Raw genomic sequence first — 17,919 nt, 5'->3', positions numbered from 1 at the left:
TTCAATGCAGGTCTGCAAGCAGCAACACCGTATGTCTTTTCACTTCTCAATAATTTTCTCTATCTAACTAGCAAAAAGAAAACTGGTATACTTGTGCCCACGTAACATCTCCCATCCTGGGCTGCTCCCAATAGTCAACCCTGTCTGAAGCTGACCCACTGTTGCAGAACACAAAGCAGACAAAACAACATGTAAACAATGGCAATGCAATATGTAACCATAAACTGTTCATGGGGTGTGGGCAGCTTTTCCACTCTTTTACATAAACCTTAAAAAGAAAATGCAACAAACCATTTAATTGTAGGCATTGTAATATTACTAACTTGAAAATGTATCATTGTACAATATCTATCTCTAAAGCCCGCTACACACGCTTCAATATATCTCACAATCCGTCGTTGGGGTCAAGTTGTAAGTGACGCACATCCGGCATCGTTTGTGAGGTATCTGCGTGTGACAGCTACATGCGATCAGGATTGAACGCAAAACCGTTGATCGCAAACACATCGTATCATTCTCTAGAATTGAGCGTTTTGTTGCACGAACCTAGTCAATTGTAACGTGTGACATCCCTCATACGATTTTGTTGTCTGATGCTATGTGCGCAGGTGTGCGCTCTGCACCGCAGCTTAAAAAAGGTCTGCTTTAGAGCGCAGCTGAAAAGCTGCGTTCTGAAGCGCCTCACAATGTCTGTCATGCACTAATCTCTGTCAGTCCGTCACTATCTCTGTCCCTCACTCTCAGTCCATGTCAGTCTATCCCCCTCTCTCATATACTCACCGATCCCCGATCCCCGGCGCTGCACGGCGTTCACACTGCTCCGGCGGCTTTTACTGTTTTGAAAAAGCCGGCCGCCCATTAAACAATTTCGTATTCCCTGCTTTCCCCGCCCACCAGCGCCTATGATTGGTTACAGTGAGACACGCCCCCACTCTGAGTGACAGGTGTCACACTGCACCCAATCACAGCAGCCGGTGGGCGTGTCTATACTGTGTAGTGAAATAAATAATTAAATAATTAAAAAAAACGGCGTGCGGTTCCCCCCATTTTTAAAACCAGCCAGATAAAGCCATACGGCTGAAGGCTGGTATTCTCAGGATGGGGAGCTCCACGTTATGGGGAGCCCCCCACCCTAACAATATCAGCCAACAGCCACCCAGAATTGCCGCATACATTAGATGCGACAGTTCTGGGACTGTACCCGGCTCTTCCCGATTTACCCTGGTGCGTTGGCAAATCGGGGTAATAAGGAGTTATTGGCAGCCCATAGCTGCCAATAAGTCCTAGATTAATCATGTCAGGCGTCTATGAGACACCCTCCATGATTAATCTGTAAATTACAGTAAATAAACACACACACCAGAAAAAATCCTTTATTAGAAATAAAAACACACACATATACCCTGGTTCACCACTTTAATCAGCCCCAAAAAGCCCTCCTTGTCCGGCGTAATCCAGGATGATCCAGCGTCGCTTCCACCGCAGCTGCATGGAGGTGACCGGAGCCGCAGCAGACACAGCCGCTCCGGTCACCTCCATGCAGCAAATGAAGACAGCCGCGCGATCAGCTGAGCTGTCACTGAGGTTACCCGCTGTCACTGGATCCAGCGGTGGATGCAGCGGTGGCCGCGGGTAACCTCACTGACAGATCAGCTGATCGCGCGGCTGTGTTCATTTGCTGCATGGAGGTGACCGGAGCGGCTGTGTCTGCTGCAGCTCCGGTCACCTCCATGCAGCTGCGGTGGAAGCGACGCTGGATCATCCTGGATTACGCCGGACAAGGAGGGCTTTTTGGGGCTGATTAAAGTGGTGAACCAGGGTATATGTGTGTGTTTTTATTTCTTATAAAGGATTTTTTCTGGTGTGTGTGTTTATTTACTGTAACTTACAGATTAATCATGGAGGGTGTCTCATAGACGCCTGACATGATTAATCTAGGACTTATTGGCAGCTATGGGCTGCCAATAACTCCTTATTACCCCGATTTGCCAACGCACCAGGGCAAATCGGGAAGAGCCGGGTACAGTCCCAGAACTGTCGCATCTAATGTATGCGGCAATTCTGGGCGGCTGTTGGCTGATATTGTTAGGGTGGGGGGCTCCCCATAACGTGGAGCTCCCCATCCTGAGAATACCAGCCTTCAGCCGTATGGCTTTATCTGGCTGGTTTTAAAAATGGGGGGAACCGCACGCCGTTTTTTTTAATTATTTAATTATTTATTTCACTACACAGTATAGACACGCCCACCGGCTGCTGTGATTGGGTGCAGTGTGACACCTGTCACTCAGAGTGGGGGCGTGTCTCACTGTAACCAATCATAGGCGCTGGTGGGCGGGGAAAGCAGGGAATACGAAATTGTTTAATGGGCGGCCGGCTTTTTCAAAACAGTAAAAGCCGCCGGAGCAGTGAGAAAGCCGTGCAGCGCCGGGGATCGGGGATTGGTGAGTATATGAGAGAGGGCTGCTAACTTCAGTTACTCAGGAGTTTAGCGGTCACCGGTGAGTCTTCACTGGTGACCGCTAATCAGGACGCGACACAGACAGAGCCGCAGCATCACAATGAAGTCGGGTGAAGTTCACCCGAGTTCATTCTGACAGTGGGGCTCTGTCTGTGTCTGCTGTCATCTGCCATTCAGCTCTGCTACATGGCTGTCTGTGTCTGCTGTCAGCGGCAATGTAGCAGAGCTGAATGGCAGATGACATAGTAAAAACGCATCCCTACACATTACACACGCTTGTCAAGTCAATAAATAAAAAAAAAAAAAGGTGCCCAATGCATACGTCACAGAACACATGATCTAAAGGATCACACACAAAATTGATCAATTTAACATAGACTACTAACGCTCGTGTGACAGCAAATGAACGACCTACGTGCAATCTCATAAGATCCCATATGCAACCTGGGCGTGTCACATCGCAAATGCGATTGTACAACTAATTGCAACGTGTAAAGTGGGCTTTAGAGTACAGTAAATAAATCATTGACCTACATTTAGTATTGCCCTTTATTTTTTTGCAGGCTGTATGTAGAACCAATGGCCATTTTGCAATCAATGTTCCAAGCTGGTTTGGTCTTCCTAAGATTGTGAATCCAATGGTGAAACGTATGTGTGACATTGACAAATTAGTCTGTAGCAAGACGTGTCTCAATGCTGCTGATATTGCATTTGTCATTGATGGTTCCAGCAGTGTCGGAACGGGTAATTTCCGTACTGTTCTCCAGTTCATAGCAAATATTACAAGTGAATTTGAGATCTCAGACACAGACACAAGAATTGGAGCTGTGCAGTATACATACGAACAGAGATTGGAGTTTGGCTTTGATAAATATAGTACAAAGCAAGATCTTGTGAATGCCATCATGAGGATAGGCTATTGGAGTGGAGGTACAAGCACAGGAGCCGCCATTACATATGCATCTCAACAGCTTTTCAGTAAATCGAAGCCAAACAAAAGAAAGATCATGATCGTAATCACAGATGGACGGTCGTATGATGATGTTCGGGTCCCAGCAGCAGCTGTTCATCGAAGTGGTAATTACTTTTAAGTCCTTTCTTTGCAAATATGTTATACATTTTGTAGACAGAAAATTGCATTGGTTACTATACAAGTGCATCTCAATAAATTAAAATATGATCACAAACTTAATTTACTTCAGTAATTCAATACAAAAAGGGGAAACACATATATTATATAGTCAATACAAACAGAAGTGATCTATTTCAAGTATTTATTTCTGTTAACGTTGATGATTATGGCTTACAGCCAATGAAAACCCAAAAGTCATTATCTCAGGAAATTAGAATAATTACCACAAAACACCTGCAAAGGTTTCCTAAGAGTTTAAAATTATGTCTGGTTTAGTAGGCTACACAATGATCGGGAAGACTGCTGACTTGACAGATGTCCTGAAGGCAGTCATTGACCCACTCCACAAGGAGGGTAAATCACAAAAGGTCATTGCTAAAGAAGCTGGCTATTCACAGAGTGCTGTATCCAAGCATATTAATGGAAAGTTGGGTGGAAGGAAAAAGCGTGGTAGAAAAAAGTAACCGCAAACTTGATTGGATTGTTAAGAAAAGGCCATTCAAAAATTTGGGGAAGATTCACAGTGGACTGCTGCTGGAGTTATTCCTACAAGAGCCACCACACACAGATGTCAACTATATACAACTCCTTGTGTCAAGCCACTCAAGAGCAATAGACATCGCCAGAACCGCCTTACCTGGGCCAAGGAGAAAAAGAGCTGCACTGTTGCTCAGTGGTCCAAGATGTTGTTTTCAGATGAAAGTAAATTTTGAATTTCATTTAGAAAACAAGGTCCCAGAGTCTGGAGGAAGAGTGGAGAGGCCACAATCCAAGCTGCTTGAGGTCTAGTGTGAGGTTTCCACAATCAGTGATGGTTTGGGGAGCCATGTCATCTGCTGGTGTAGGTCCACTGTGTTTTAGCAAGACCAAAGTCATCAAAGCCATCTACCAGGAAATTTTCTGCCAACAAGCTTTTTGGAGATGTAAATGTCATTTTCCAGCCGGAATTGGCACCTGTCCACACTGCCAAAAGTACCAATATCTGGTTTAATAAACACATTATCACTGTGCTTGATTGGCCAGCAAACTCGCCTGACAGAGAATCTATGGGGTATTGTCAAGAGGAAGATGAGAGACACCAGACCCAACAATGCAGGCGAGCTGAAGGCTGCTATCAAAGCAACCTGGGCTTCCATAACACCTTAGCAGTGCCACAGTCTGATCACCTCCATGTCACGCTGCATTGATGCAGTAATTCATACAAAAGGAGCCCTGACAAAGTATTGAGTGCATTTACTGTACAGACTTTTCAGAAGGCGCCAACAGTTCTGAGTTTAAAATCATTTTTTCAGTTGGTCTTATATAATATTCTAATTTTCTGAGATAATGACTTTTGGGTTTTGATTGGCTGTAAGCTTATTCATCAACATTAACAGAAATAAACACTTGAAATAAAGTAGATCACTCTGTGTGAAATTACTCTATATAATATATGCGTTTCCCTTTTTGTATTGAATTACTGAAATAAATTAACTTTTGATGATATTCTCATTTAGTGAGATGTACAAAGATAACAGGGTGCACATATGCCCAATAAATATTCATGAATTCAATAAAGTTGGGTGCTACAACTATGAGGGAATATAACAATTGTACAAGAAGAAAAAAGACCTCACTAGAAACATGTGCACACCAACATGTATAAAGGTATAAATTTTATTTTGTCCAAAAAACGCATACAAAACACACAGTGATAATAAAACCATTTAAAAACAGAGCAGCCCATGTCCCAAATAACACACATAAGCATATGGTGTATACATATTGTAGCAAATATCCGGTCCCTTACAGCAGATAAATATCCAATCTAATATATAAAGCTGAGTGTATGTATGTATGTGTGTATGTAAGTGTGACGCCCTGGACCCCAGGGGTCACAGAATAACACCACATACACACACACACCCTCCCCTGGTCAGGAACACCCGTCAAACAAAACCCTTGTTGCCTCCCTCCAGGGTCTGATGTCCACACCAGGTGGGGCGAAGCCAGGCGGTTGGCCCCACCCACCGAGGAGTTCACAGGCCTGGAGGCGGGAAAAGTAGTTAGTTACGTTTGAGGAGTTGGAGTGGAGAGGTGGAAGTGAGAGGAGCAGTAACTGTGAGTGCCTGGGTTGGAGCCCAGGCACTATCAGCAAGGTCGGCAGACGGTGGTGGCCGTCTGCAGGAGTTGGTGGAGGTCTGCGGAACCGTAGGACCGGGGTCGGGCGGTGGCCCATCGGTACCGAACCGGGGAGCGGATTGAAGCCAAGCACCAAGGCAGGGTACTCAGACCCCGACTAGGCTCGGAAGCCGCCGTAACGGTCAAATTCTCTGATTGCGGTCTGGACCTCAGGGGTTCATTCCCAACCAAGTCCCGTCAGAAGGCAACATCCCAACTCATCCGGATAAGAGCCACCGCCAACGGCCAGAGATCCAAGGGCCAGCGCCTGCGGGCAAAACGGGCTCTCCCGACACGTACAAGCCGGGGAGCGGACCACCCGTGGGAATCCATAGGGGTCAAACACTTACACATAGGTGCAGGGAACGACAGCCACCATCAACCCGTCCGGGGAGAGTGAAGACACCGCAGCCGACTGCGGGCCCCGTCCATCCAGCCGTTTGGTTTACCAGAGACTCTGTTCTTGTCTACCTGAGTGAGTACACCAGTGCCATCCGGCACCATGCTGCACCGTAACGCTGCCCCCGCGTCCACGCTGCCTCCCCGCATCGGCACCTGCACCTATCCCCTACTCCTTAACCCCCAACCGGGGCCCCGGGAACAACAGCCCCTACCCACGGAGGGGCCAACACCTCAGCTGCTCTCCGCCATCGCTCCCGGGAACCGCCGTCACCAGCAGCAGTGGTGCCCACCATCACCACAACCCCGTGGGTGGCGTCACAACCGACATCCCACCACCAAACCTCCCCCTTTTCATTCGTGGGCGAGGAGGCGCTGCTCGAGCCCCTGGGTCCGGCCCCGTGCTCGAGCAACCGAGGAGCAAAAGCACCGGACCTGAGCGCCAGCGATTCCCAGGCGAGCAGCGTTCCCAACCCCTCCGCCCGCGACATATGTGTGTATGTCCGCTAAAGGAATTTTCACCATTGCATTTACAATCATGAAATTTTGCACAGACACCCCATGTGAATCAGGGAACGTCATAGACTATGTTTTGAAGGGAAAATTTAACCCCACACTTTACAGTTACTCTCCAAAATCCTGCCTCCATTAAACTGAATGGAGCTGCTAGCTAAAGGTTATTAATAGCAACTGTCAGTGGTTGCTATAGGAACAAAATAAATTGTTAGTATAAGAAGCTTATCTGTGAAGTAATAAGATGTCGGTGGGGAGACAGAAAGAGAGACAGAAAGAGACAGACAGACAGAGAGACAGAGACACAGACAGAGACAGACAGGCATGGGTAACCTCTTCTGACTATGTGGCTAGTTAGGGATTATGCAGTAGCTTATATTGGTCACTGACATATATAATGTATTTCTGATATTCTTATCTACTGCTTTTCCTCAGGAACTACTTTGCAAAATGTGTCTTAGGATCAGTTTTACTATTGCGTTAAATTTATGACAATTGATGTGATGGGTTATACTGGTTATGTTTTTATTGTATTGCTTACCATGCCACCTCACAGAGGTTATTATTTCCTATACTAGACACCTAGGAGTTTCTTATGTCCATCACTATATCATTGTCTTATTGTGATCTTGGCCACAACAACTGATCCTTTGTACTATATTGCTATTCCACTGTAGCTACCTTGCATAACATATGTCTAGAGATTATATATAATTGGATATTTATCTGCTGTAAGGGACCGGATATATGCTACAATATGTAATTATTTCCCATAGTTCAATTTGACAGAGGTGTAAACCATAAGCTAAAATATCCTGACACAAAATATAAAAAGTAATATGAGCTCAATGTGAGATGTTTTGGTCAAACTGATTATTAGGATGCTAGTTCTGGATGTGGATGTTAGCCTTCTGACATTCTCCAGCACAGTGTGCTAAAAAGTCATAGTAAAAATAACAATTGTTACATATTACTTGGATATTCCATATGCAAGACTGCGCAGAATGTATCGAGAAAAGCTCCTTTAAAGAAGATGTCCTATAAATGTCCCTGTCCCTGAGCAGTAGTGACCATGTGCAACTATATGATCTATAGACACTATATAAAGCAATGATTGCAAATGGTCACTATTGCTGTATTCTCATAAAGCCTTTAGGACGCCTTCTCTTGTGATCTATAGATATTCTACAGGCTAGCCTTGACCTCCAGTGATCATACATTTGTCAGTTATTCTCTACATGGATTGATCAGACAAACTCTTTAACCCCTTTAACAACCTGTAAAGTACAGTTTCATTACAGGTGACTGTGCACTGTATGATGCGGGCTCAAGAGCTGAACCCAATTAATTTGCGCCAGATGCCAACTGTGTTGCAAAGCTGGCATCTGCCTTTACCAGCAGCAGTTGGAGGAAGCTCAGATTGCTGCTGTTAACCATTTAGATTTCACTGTCAATCACTAAAAGCAGCATTTAAATAGCCTGGTTTTACAGTGTCTTGACTTGATCATTGAGAGATGATGGGCTATTATGGCAGTTAGAACCTGCTGAAGACCAACTCCCATCATAGTTTTCTTTTGAAGATCAACTAGAGGCTGAACTTCACAGAAGAGCCATAATTAACCTATATACTGCAACCCTGTGGTATTTTATACTCCCTCACAGAAGTTCTGTCACTTATCCATGTAATGTAAATAAAAGCCTATAAACTGACTTTAAATTCATCCATTGGTTTTATAAATTACTCTTTTGAAAGCTGAAACCCTCCCAAATTTGGTTTAGGTTATGAAAATAAAGTTGCTGCAAAGCTGAAATATTAATCATTTAATGAACACAGAAAGGTCAGATTTTAGCAAGACAAAAGTTTTCCCGCCTTGTCATATAATGCACCCAATCCTAGTTTACATCCTCACCTATGCTCACTAAAAGATCGCTTAATTAGTGGGTGTGTATAAAAATAAATCCAGCACCCCAGACCTTCACTTGAACTGCAGCTTGATCTCTGACAACATGCCAAAAATCCAACCTGCGACCAAAGCCTTGATTATCAAGAGACTGAAGACCAGATCCACTGCAGAGGTGGCTGGCACCTTTAATGTGTCTCAGTGTCAAGTACAAAGAATTAAAAAAAGATTTGAAGAGACTGGAGATGTTTTTGACAAGCCCAGGTCCGGCAGACCCCGCAAGACAACTGCTCAGGAGGAACGTTTGTTGGTTAGAAAATCCAAAGCCAGCCCTTCTTCCACTACAGCAGAGCTCCAACAGGCCTGGTCACGTCAAGTCCCTAGAACAATTTGTAGGATTCTGTATCAAAATGGCCTCCATGTTCTAATCCGTGCCCAGAAGCCAGCACTAAACAAAAGGCAATTAAAAGTCCCACAGTCTGCTAAACAGATGGACGCTGGAAAAGTAGCAGAAGGTGGATTTATCTGATGAATCTTCAGTTGAATTACACCACAGCTGCTGCAAATACTGCAGGAGACCTACTGGAACCCGTATGGATCCAAAATACACCCAGAAAACAGTTAAGTTTGGTGGTGGAAAGATCATGGTCTGGGGTTACATTCAGTATGGGGGTGTGCGAAACATTTGCAAGGTGGAAGGCAATATCATTAGCCTAAAATATCAAGAAGTCTTAGCTACCTCTTACATTACCAATCATAAAAGGGTTCAAATTCTGCAGCAGGATGGTGCTCCGTCTCATATATCCATCTCTACAACAAAGTTCCTCCTGGCTAAGAAGATCAAGGTGCTCAAGGACTGGCCAGCCCAGTCACCAGACATGAACATCATTGAGCATGTTTGGGGTAGGATGAAAGAGGAAGCTTGGAAGACAAAACCGAAGAATCTAGATGAACTCTAGGAGGCATGTAAGACTGCATTCTCTGCTATTCCTGTTCCTATAAATTGTATGAATCATTGTTGAACCGCATGGATGCAGTCCTTCAAGCTCATGAAAGTCACACAAAATATTAAATATGGCTCTAATAGCACCACAACTTCATTCCCCAATGTTATGCAACATATCTTTGTATTAGAAGTTAATTATTTGACAATTACTTTCTGTGGGCGACAAAATTTTTGTCTTGCCAAAATCTGACCTTTCTGTGTCCATTAAATGATCAATATTTCAGCTTTGAAGCAACTTTATTATCATACCTAAACCAAATTTGGGAGGGTTTCAGCTTTCAAAAAATTCATTTATAAGACTAATGGATGAACTTAAAGTCAGGTTATAAGCTTTTATTAACATAACATGGATAAGCGACAGAACGTCTGTGAGGGAGTGTAGTTTATAGTATAAGCAATTACATTTTTAGAGATACTGAAAAAAAATAAAAAAAAACTATATATAGCAATTGCTAGCGATGTCGCAGCATGTATTGAGTTGTGACCTCCTGTGCGCTCCATGAAACACTAGAGCTGCCGGCAGGTCACAATCTGGGGAAGACCAATAGGAGAAATTATGGAAACAGATGAAGATGCTGAAAGGTGAGTATAAGACAGGGGCAGAAGGCTTACATATACAACACCACTATAGCGGTGCAATAAAAAAAAACATTGGAATGGTGCTTTAACCACCAAAAAACTTTATAACTTTGGTTTGGCTGTAATTGCACTGACCCTAAAATTCATTTTGCAAGGTTATTTAACCACACAATGAACGCTGTAAAAACAGAAGAAAAAGAATACATGAATTGCATGTTTTCACCTCACAAGAAAAAACACTTTATATGCCTATGTCAACAAAAAAAAGTAGTTATATCTCTTGGAAATATGGCAAAAAAACAAAAGCACAAACACGAAAAACATCCAGGTACTTATAAGGTTATTAACATCTTCAAGACAGGGATGAGTAAGATAGTAAGTAGGGAAGATCGAATACCTCAAATATTCGGCAACACCCATATTCGCCGAATAGGTTGCCGCTATTCGACTATTTGCGAATATTCGATGTGCAATGTAAGTCTATGGGAAACCCGAATAGCAACTATTGGGGCTTCCCATAGACTTACATTGCGCATCGAATATTCGCATAGCAGTGATCTATTCGTCGGATATTTGCGAAGCCGAATATTGCCGAATATTTGTGATATTCGATCATCCCTAATAGTAAGTACAACTAATTTACTACTTTTAAAAATTCTTCAGCCATTACCATTTTCTTTTGCTTACAGCTTGTTACTTGGAGATCAAGCTTTTTTCTTTTGAACTTGTAAGCACTGTTATGAAGCTGGCCAGTGTTACCGCAGAGATGACTTACCTCATAATCCTGGTCTGCTTCAGAACAGTGCTTCCAATCATAGCAGTGGTTTGTCTCCTAGTGTCATGGTCGTCTCTCGGCTATAGGAGTTTAGTGACAGGTTCTGGGTCTGAGTCTCACTTTACCTTGTGAGACACTGCTATTTAATTGTATTCCCTTTCCTTTGGAGAAGAGAGGGTTAATGTCAGTATTCCCTGCCAGCAAGCATTCTCATTACTATCTCAGGTGTTTCCCGTTTGGACCACTCCCAGTCCTTTTATATATCCTCTGCTACCAGCAGAGGGTGCTGCTTATTCTCATTCATTTGGATGCTTGGCCTGGAGGTGAAAGGAGCTGGCTTGGGCCCTCTCTTAAAGTTGCTGTGGTGGCTGCAGTCTTGGGTGACTGCAGCAGCTTGTTGTTTTCCACCTGTCTGTCTTCTTTCCCTGGTGTGTTGTTTCAGTGCAGCGATGGGACTAGTGATCCTTACCTACCCACTCCTTAGCCAGGACTATTGTAGGTTCACACAGGGCTTCAGGTTCCTGCTCAGTGACAGGTGAGGAACCTGTATAGGGACTAGCTAGGAGTGCAGGGTACAGTGGCAGGTAAGTGAAGGAGGTGTCCATCTTCCCTCTTGCTAGCACTAGGGCCCACTGTTGTTAAAGTGTCCCCAGTGTACCCCTTGTTTGTTGTGGTGTTACCTCTGTAAAGTTGTGTGTTTGGCCTCACACCGGACTTTCCTCTAGTACGTGTAGTGACACCTAAACAATGAACTGTAAAAAAAAAGAAATCTATTAATATCTCAAGAATAGTTGCAAATTTTAATAAGCAGTAAATTTCAAAAGTCTTTAAATTTATGTGTCGTATCCAATGGGCATAACCTTTAAAGGGTTGAGGGCAGAAGAAATTGGGTAATGTGTAGGAATTAGAAAATAACCCTGGGATATATAATTTATTCCTTTGCATTTCTTTGCAGGAGTCATTGCATATGCTGTTGGTGTGGCCTGGGCAGCGCAAGATGAACTCGAATCTATTGCCACAGATCCAGATAAAGACCATTCATTTTTTGTGGATGAATTTGACAGTCTCTATAAGTTTGTTGGGAAGATCATTCAGAACATTTGTACAGAGTATAATTCGCAACCTCGAAATTAAGATGGAAGGGCCGAGGCGGTGACATACTGCTCGGAGATCAGGGTTTCCTTTTGGCAATCGGTACACAGCAGCTAAAATGAATGATGTAATTATATAGCGAGGTCGGTGTGTAGGCACCAGCATTCTGCGCTGAGTATCATAGCCTCTATTTACTCAGAAGATGTCAAATGAACTGATTAACTACAGCATGAGAAATGATCTGTAATATCCAGAAACGCGTAAGGATTGATATGTCATCTTCATTGCGATCTGATGAAGACAACATACATGACTTTGCGCTGGTTTAGGCTCATTGGTGTGTAAAGATGTAACTATAAATCAAGAGGCTATGGATGACATCCATTGTGTGTTGTATCCCAAAAATTCAACTTATTTTTCTATAACAGAAAATAAATCATGTAATTATAACATAATTTTGTAAAAGGGTTGTATAGGCATAAAGCATATTATTCCTTCATATAGCGCCCTCTGGTGCTGATATTCTGAATATCACACAGAACACGTCTACAGTATAATACAAAACACATTATGACATATTGTAGTATCTCTTTGGCTTCACATTAAACATATTATGTAACAATGTAATTAATGGAGCTTTGTGAAGGCCTTGTTAGCTTGTTTCACTGCACAATGTCATGAATTTTGGTCCTCATAGGGTCGCATGGCAAGTCTGTAGAATTGAACAGTAGAATTACATAATATGCCTTAAAAGACAAATAGGATCATGTTAAATCATTGCACGGTTATCTTTCTTTATTTTGTACATTGTAATAAAATGTCTTTAATAAAAAGCAGAGTTTGTTAATATTACATTTGTACAGATTTGCTATAGAAATATTCAGCTGAGATTTGCTATGAATCTTCATCTAACAATATTGATTCATGATAGAATTTACCAGATTTCAGTATCACATCATCAGTTTTGACATAAAGAAACCTTTTTTAACTCCAAGTTTGCACTGAAAGTCATGTAAGGGGTCAAGTGCACAAATTCTAAATTAAAGATGTCGAATACTAACATATTGATGAACTATCAATATCATCAGATTGGAGTTTATCAATATCAAAACGAGTGGGCTTGAGACTCTGCACCCCCAATGGTCAGTTGTTATCAACCTCGGCAGTGGCCAGATGTAAGTTGCGTATGGAGTTAGACAAGCAGTTGATATACAGTGTGTCCACCCATATCCTGTCCACCGCCATTACCTTGAGAATGGTGGCAGCTATAGGCACATCATATGAAAAGATCAATCATTGAAGAAGAATATCATGGTCAGAAAAAAAGAAGCAACAAGTTGAAGAGGAAGACCAGCTACCCAATGGCTTGATACTAACAAGATAATGGTGAAGACACTGGTGGACCTATCTAGGATTACACAAAATCGATCTTCCTACAGAGTGTTTATCCATCAAGTCGTCATGGCTCAATATTGAGAATAAAGGTTATTTTTAAAAAAAAAAAAAAAAAAAAAGGGGATGTGACAAAAAACTGATAGTGAATTTGTATCTCAAAATCAAGTTTAAAGACACTCACCAGTCATTATATTACATAAAAGTTCCCTATAAAGTGGTTGTCCTGATAGAAAACCTATATTCATAGACTATTGGGAGAATTAAAAAAAGGTTTTCACCCATTATCACCTCCATTTTCCGTTATTTTTTTTTATTTTTGTTTTTTTTTCTCACCTTCTGCCAGGAGCCATAACTTTTTTTTACTTTTCAGCAAGTAGAGCCGTATGAGGGCTTACTTTATGCTGAAAAAGAAACAAAAATAGGCCAGCATCACCTAAATATGAAACATCAGGCCTGTGCCATATACCCGAGATGGCATTGAATGGGCAAAGAAAAATGTATATGTAAGGCACCGACGAGCCAGAATAATACATAAATTGTAGGCGTTTAAAGGATCATGTGGCGTGAAAAATTATTTATTTACTACTCAAAGTGCAAGTCCACAGTCAGCCTTGTGACACATTAAAAACAATAAAACAGGTTAGGATACATAAACTAGCCCAAAAAAATGACATAAGCTCACAATAAAGCTGAATACATACCCCAGTGTAAAGGTAACTCCACAACCTGTTTATATGAAAAAGCAGCACAATATGTCATAATAAATCTCTAAACTCACACATACATACAAATTATGAATATAGCATAAAGTATATCACATGTGAGTTTGGGGAGGATCACATACAGAGAGAAAAAAAATGAGTTAACATGTCATGTAAGACATAACACTATAATTTAACGCATGTGACCCCTAAGATGCGGTGAAAATGAAAGGGGAACAAAAAAGGGGGTACGGTAGAATAGAGGAGAGCGGCTGAACGTCACGCGTTACGCCATATCTTATGACTTCATCAGGGTATACCAGATGCATATTGCAGTAGAGTAAATAGAGATAAAAAGAAAGGGAGGAGATCAAATCATCAATCATGAACAGCTATATTCAGGTGGAAAATGTTTAAGGAATGCAATACCTTTTGTTCAATGGCGACAATACACAAACAGATGTGCCCCTGCAAAATCCGGGTGAGGGTGCAAGAACTCCATGCCTCAGAGTTGTACCCTGCAAAACACCATGATGTACATGGTCCAGTGACCTGTGGCCGAAGATGAGCGCAGGCCGCACTATAAATACCAGAAACAGTATAGACGTCGCTACTGTGAGGTAGAATGAGTTCTGAGGAAGTACCGCTAAACACAGTGTGAAGCCTCGCAGGTGTTGTGTCGGTGCATTACCTTCAGGGACTCCACGTGGATGGAACAGTCTGGTCACAGGTAGGGAACCTTCTTCTAGGATTGTCGTGACGCCACTCTTGGTATTGCGGTCAGGGTGACCACCACTGCAGATTAAGGGGTGCCTGGAGCTGATGGTGGGTGCAGTCAGTTGTAGTGGCCTCCCGAGAGTGAGGCAAGCCCCAGGACCTCGTGTAGGTGTGCGGAACCACAAGGCGCAGAATGACTCAGGCACAGTCCAAACAGTCTTTCAGGGATTTTACTCACTGATGGTGGCTGGGTGAGTAACCCGAGCGTAGCTGGGATGAACCAGGCTGGAACCAGGCGTCCTTCAGGCTGACTTGTGAGGGTGACTACCAACTAGCCTTCCTTAGCCCTTCTGTGTTTTGGGGTAACCCCTGCTTGAAGCCCTGCTGGGGTCGCCCAGGGAAGTAGCTGGTGCCTTTCTCCCCTTCTTTGTTTGGCCCGGTTGCTTGTAGCCTGGACCAGGTCACTCCGGCTGCTTGCCTCCTGTGAACTATGGGCCCTCACTTTGCTACGTGGCTGCGGACTCTGTGGTGTTGTCTTGCGCGTACGCTGTCAGCTTGTGACAGACTCCAGGGTCTGCTCCTCACGTCTGCTCTCCCTGAGTTGCACTTACTAAACTGGCTCACTGCTCCTCCTCTCCTGTTCTTGCCTACACAACCTAGCAACCAGGCTCTCTACCACACCCCTTGAGTAGACATGGAGGCCATGCCCCCTCCTGGAAGCTCTCAGGATTCCTCCCAAAGGTACATGTGTGAGACCTGATTATTATGTGCCTGTGTAGTCACACCTCGGTCAGCCTTCTGGATTACCTGTATTGTACTGCCCCCAGCATGGGTGCAGTACTCAGTGGTGCCTCACCAGGTCAGGGGCACCAGATTCCCCCTTAGTTATCACCAGCACGTCCTCGGGCTGCAAGACAACATTTTAAAATGCATAAAACAGTAAAACATTGTAAAAACATTATAAAACCACCAGGTACCATACATCACCACCCTCCACCCACATGTCCGTTAACCCACCCAAAACCCTCTCAGGAGGTAGGTCACCGGTCCTTTGGCAACCAGGTCTAGGCCATCTGCTTCCCCAGACCTTTCCTCCAATCTTCCTCTCCCGTTGGCCGCGCCTTCAGCCACTTCTGGCAGGATGTAGAGGCGGCTTTCCTGGTCTGGTGGTTTCAGGGTATACCTGGCCTGGTGGAGCCGCGCCTTCAGCCTCTTCTGGCAGGATGTAGAGGCGGCCTCCACAGTTGGTGCTGACCAGGTACCCTCTTTGTGGTGGAGAGCCAGGCCCCATAAACAGGCGTGCTCCCTGGTTGCAGGCGAGCCAGGCCCCATAAACAGGCGTGCTCCCTGGTTGCAGGCGAGCCAGGCCCCATAAACAGGTTGGCTCTGGTGGTGGTACCTCTGGGGTAACTATTTACACTGCGAGAGTTTGTGGCTATAGCCAGTTCATAGCCTTAAGGTTCATAGGTTAAAGTGCAAAAGGGTTTCTCACATAAGTTCATGTGGGCACGTGCTTAAACTTGTGAACGTTGCAAACTGGTCAGAAACAGTAACTTGTACTTTCTTGCTTTGCTTACATGGATTCCACTGTTTCACCAGGGCTTGGGCCTGTAGGGCTGCGGCACCTGTTGCTTTCTACATCTCTCTCATCATCCGTAGTGGTCTCATCAATGGGTTCTTTGCTTTTGTCTTCATTTTCTCTATCTTCATCTTCTGTTTCTGTTTCTTTTTCTCTTTCTTTATCTTGTAGTGTTGAGACAGCAGGGTTACTGTAGGGATTTCTGGGGCATGGTGTAACATCTAGTGCATACCATCCGCGTTCTCCTTGGTGTTTGGTGAATTCTACCAGGTCTCCCATATACAGGTTTCTTCCTGGATGTCCTCTAGGCAAGTGTGCTCTAATGTCTCTCCTGATTACAAAGATGCCTCTTTTCAGGCCAGGTGCAACTATGAAGCCGTATCCAGATTTTAAACTAAATTCCTCTACAACTCCACGACAAAGGGGGCCTCTGACTTGAGATTTAGCTCTCCTTAATGACTTCTTCTCCTCCAAGTCTCTGCCTGTTACTTCATCCTTCCTATCTGGAGACTGCTGTGCAGGGGAAAACTTTGTTCTGCTGCGGCGCCGTGTCTTGCGGGTTGGGTTCTGCTGGGCTGCCACCTCACCGCTTGCAGGCTCCCAGGTGATGTACTTACTGGGCATGAAGACAGTCAGCTCTTCTTCAGCAGGGGGTGTCGGGCTCTCCTCCCAGCGAGAATACGGAGGCATTTCTGGCTCTGGACCTGGTGCTGCATCCACTGCTGATGGCTCTGCGGTCAGCTTCTCAGCCTCCTGCCCTCCCCTCCCCCTTAGTTCTTCTGAGCACTCCTCTGGTGGCAGCGCTGGGGATGGATTTTCATCAGCAGGCCAGGGCGGTGGGCTCTTTGCCGCGGAGGTTACGGGAGTCTTCCTGTGGGCATGTGGAGGGAGCAGATATCGGTCCACCATCTCCTTTGGAAAATGAGCCTCCAGGTCGGCCTTCAGCCTCCAGTATTCGGGGTCCTTGCCCAGCATGAGCGTGAGGTCCAATTCCTTGGGCTGGGGAGCGGTGTCTGCTCTGGCCTTACAGGCCGGGGTAGATGACCTTGCGGTCTTGTCTTGGCGGGCCGCGCCCTGCGTGTCGGCGGCCTGGTCTTGGCAGGCCGCACCTGGCATGGCGGCGGCCTGGTCTTGGCGGGCCGCACCTGGCATGGCGGCGGCCTGTGTTTAGCGGGCCGCACCTGGCGTGACTGCGGCCTGGTTCAGCGTCGCCGTTGCGGTCTCAATCAGGGTCGCAGCCGGAGTCTCAGCGGGCATCGCTGCTGTGGCCGGTTCTTGGCGGACTGGGCATGGCATCACTGTGGCGGCCTGGGCTTGATGGGCCGCACCTGGCGTGGCTACGGCCTGGTTTAGCGTCGCTGCGCCGGGCGTCTCTCCAGGGACCACGGGCATGGCAGCGGGGGTCGGGGTACTCGAGCGGGCAGGGACAACACAGGACTAACCCATCGGTAGCATCATCGGGGTCTGAGTTGTCGCCGCCCGGTGTGACACTTGTCGCGCGGTCCACCTCTC

At 44.9% G+C, this 17,919-nt stretch overlaps 1 protein-coding gene across 2 annotated transcripts in view; it reads left to right on the top strand.

Moving 5' to 3' along the window:
• The window catches only part of VIT (vitrin), a 124,126-nt gene extending 111,259 nt beyond the window's left edge, over positions 1 to 12,867 (top strand). For both annotated transcript variants that reach the window (XM_075339527.1, XM_075339526.1), the window contains exons 24-25: positions 3,022 to 3,535; positions 11,879 to 12,867. In XM_075339527.1, the coding sequence (XP_075195642.1) occupies positions 3,022 to 3,535; positions 11,879 to 12,057 (693 nt within the window). In that variant the 3' untranslated portion in view covers positions 12,058 to 12,867. The remainder of the gene's footprint in view (positions 1 to 3,021; positions 3,536 to 11,878) is intronic.
• The last annotated feature ends 5,052 nt before the right edge of the window (positions 12,868 to 17,919 follow it).

Source organism: Anomaloglossus baeobatrachus, chromosome 3, assembly GCF_048569485.1.
Source record: "Anomaloglossus baeobatrachus isolate aAnoBae1 chromosome 3, aAnoBae1.hap1, whole genome shotgun sequence".
NCBI lineage: Eukaryota > Metazoa > Chordata > Amphibia > Anura > Aromobatidae > Anomaloglossus > Anomaloglossus baeobatrachus.
The sequence above is the reverse complement of the archived record's forward strand: the minus strand, read 5'-3'. Positions and strand labels throughout refer to the sequence as shown.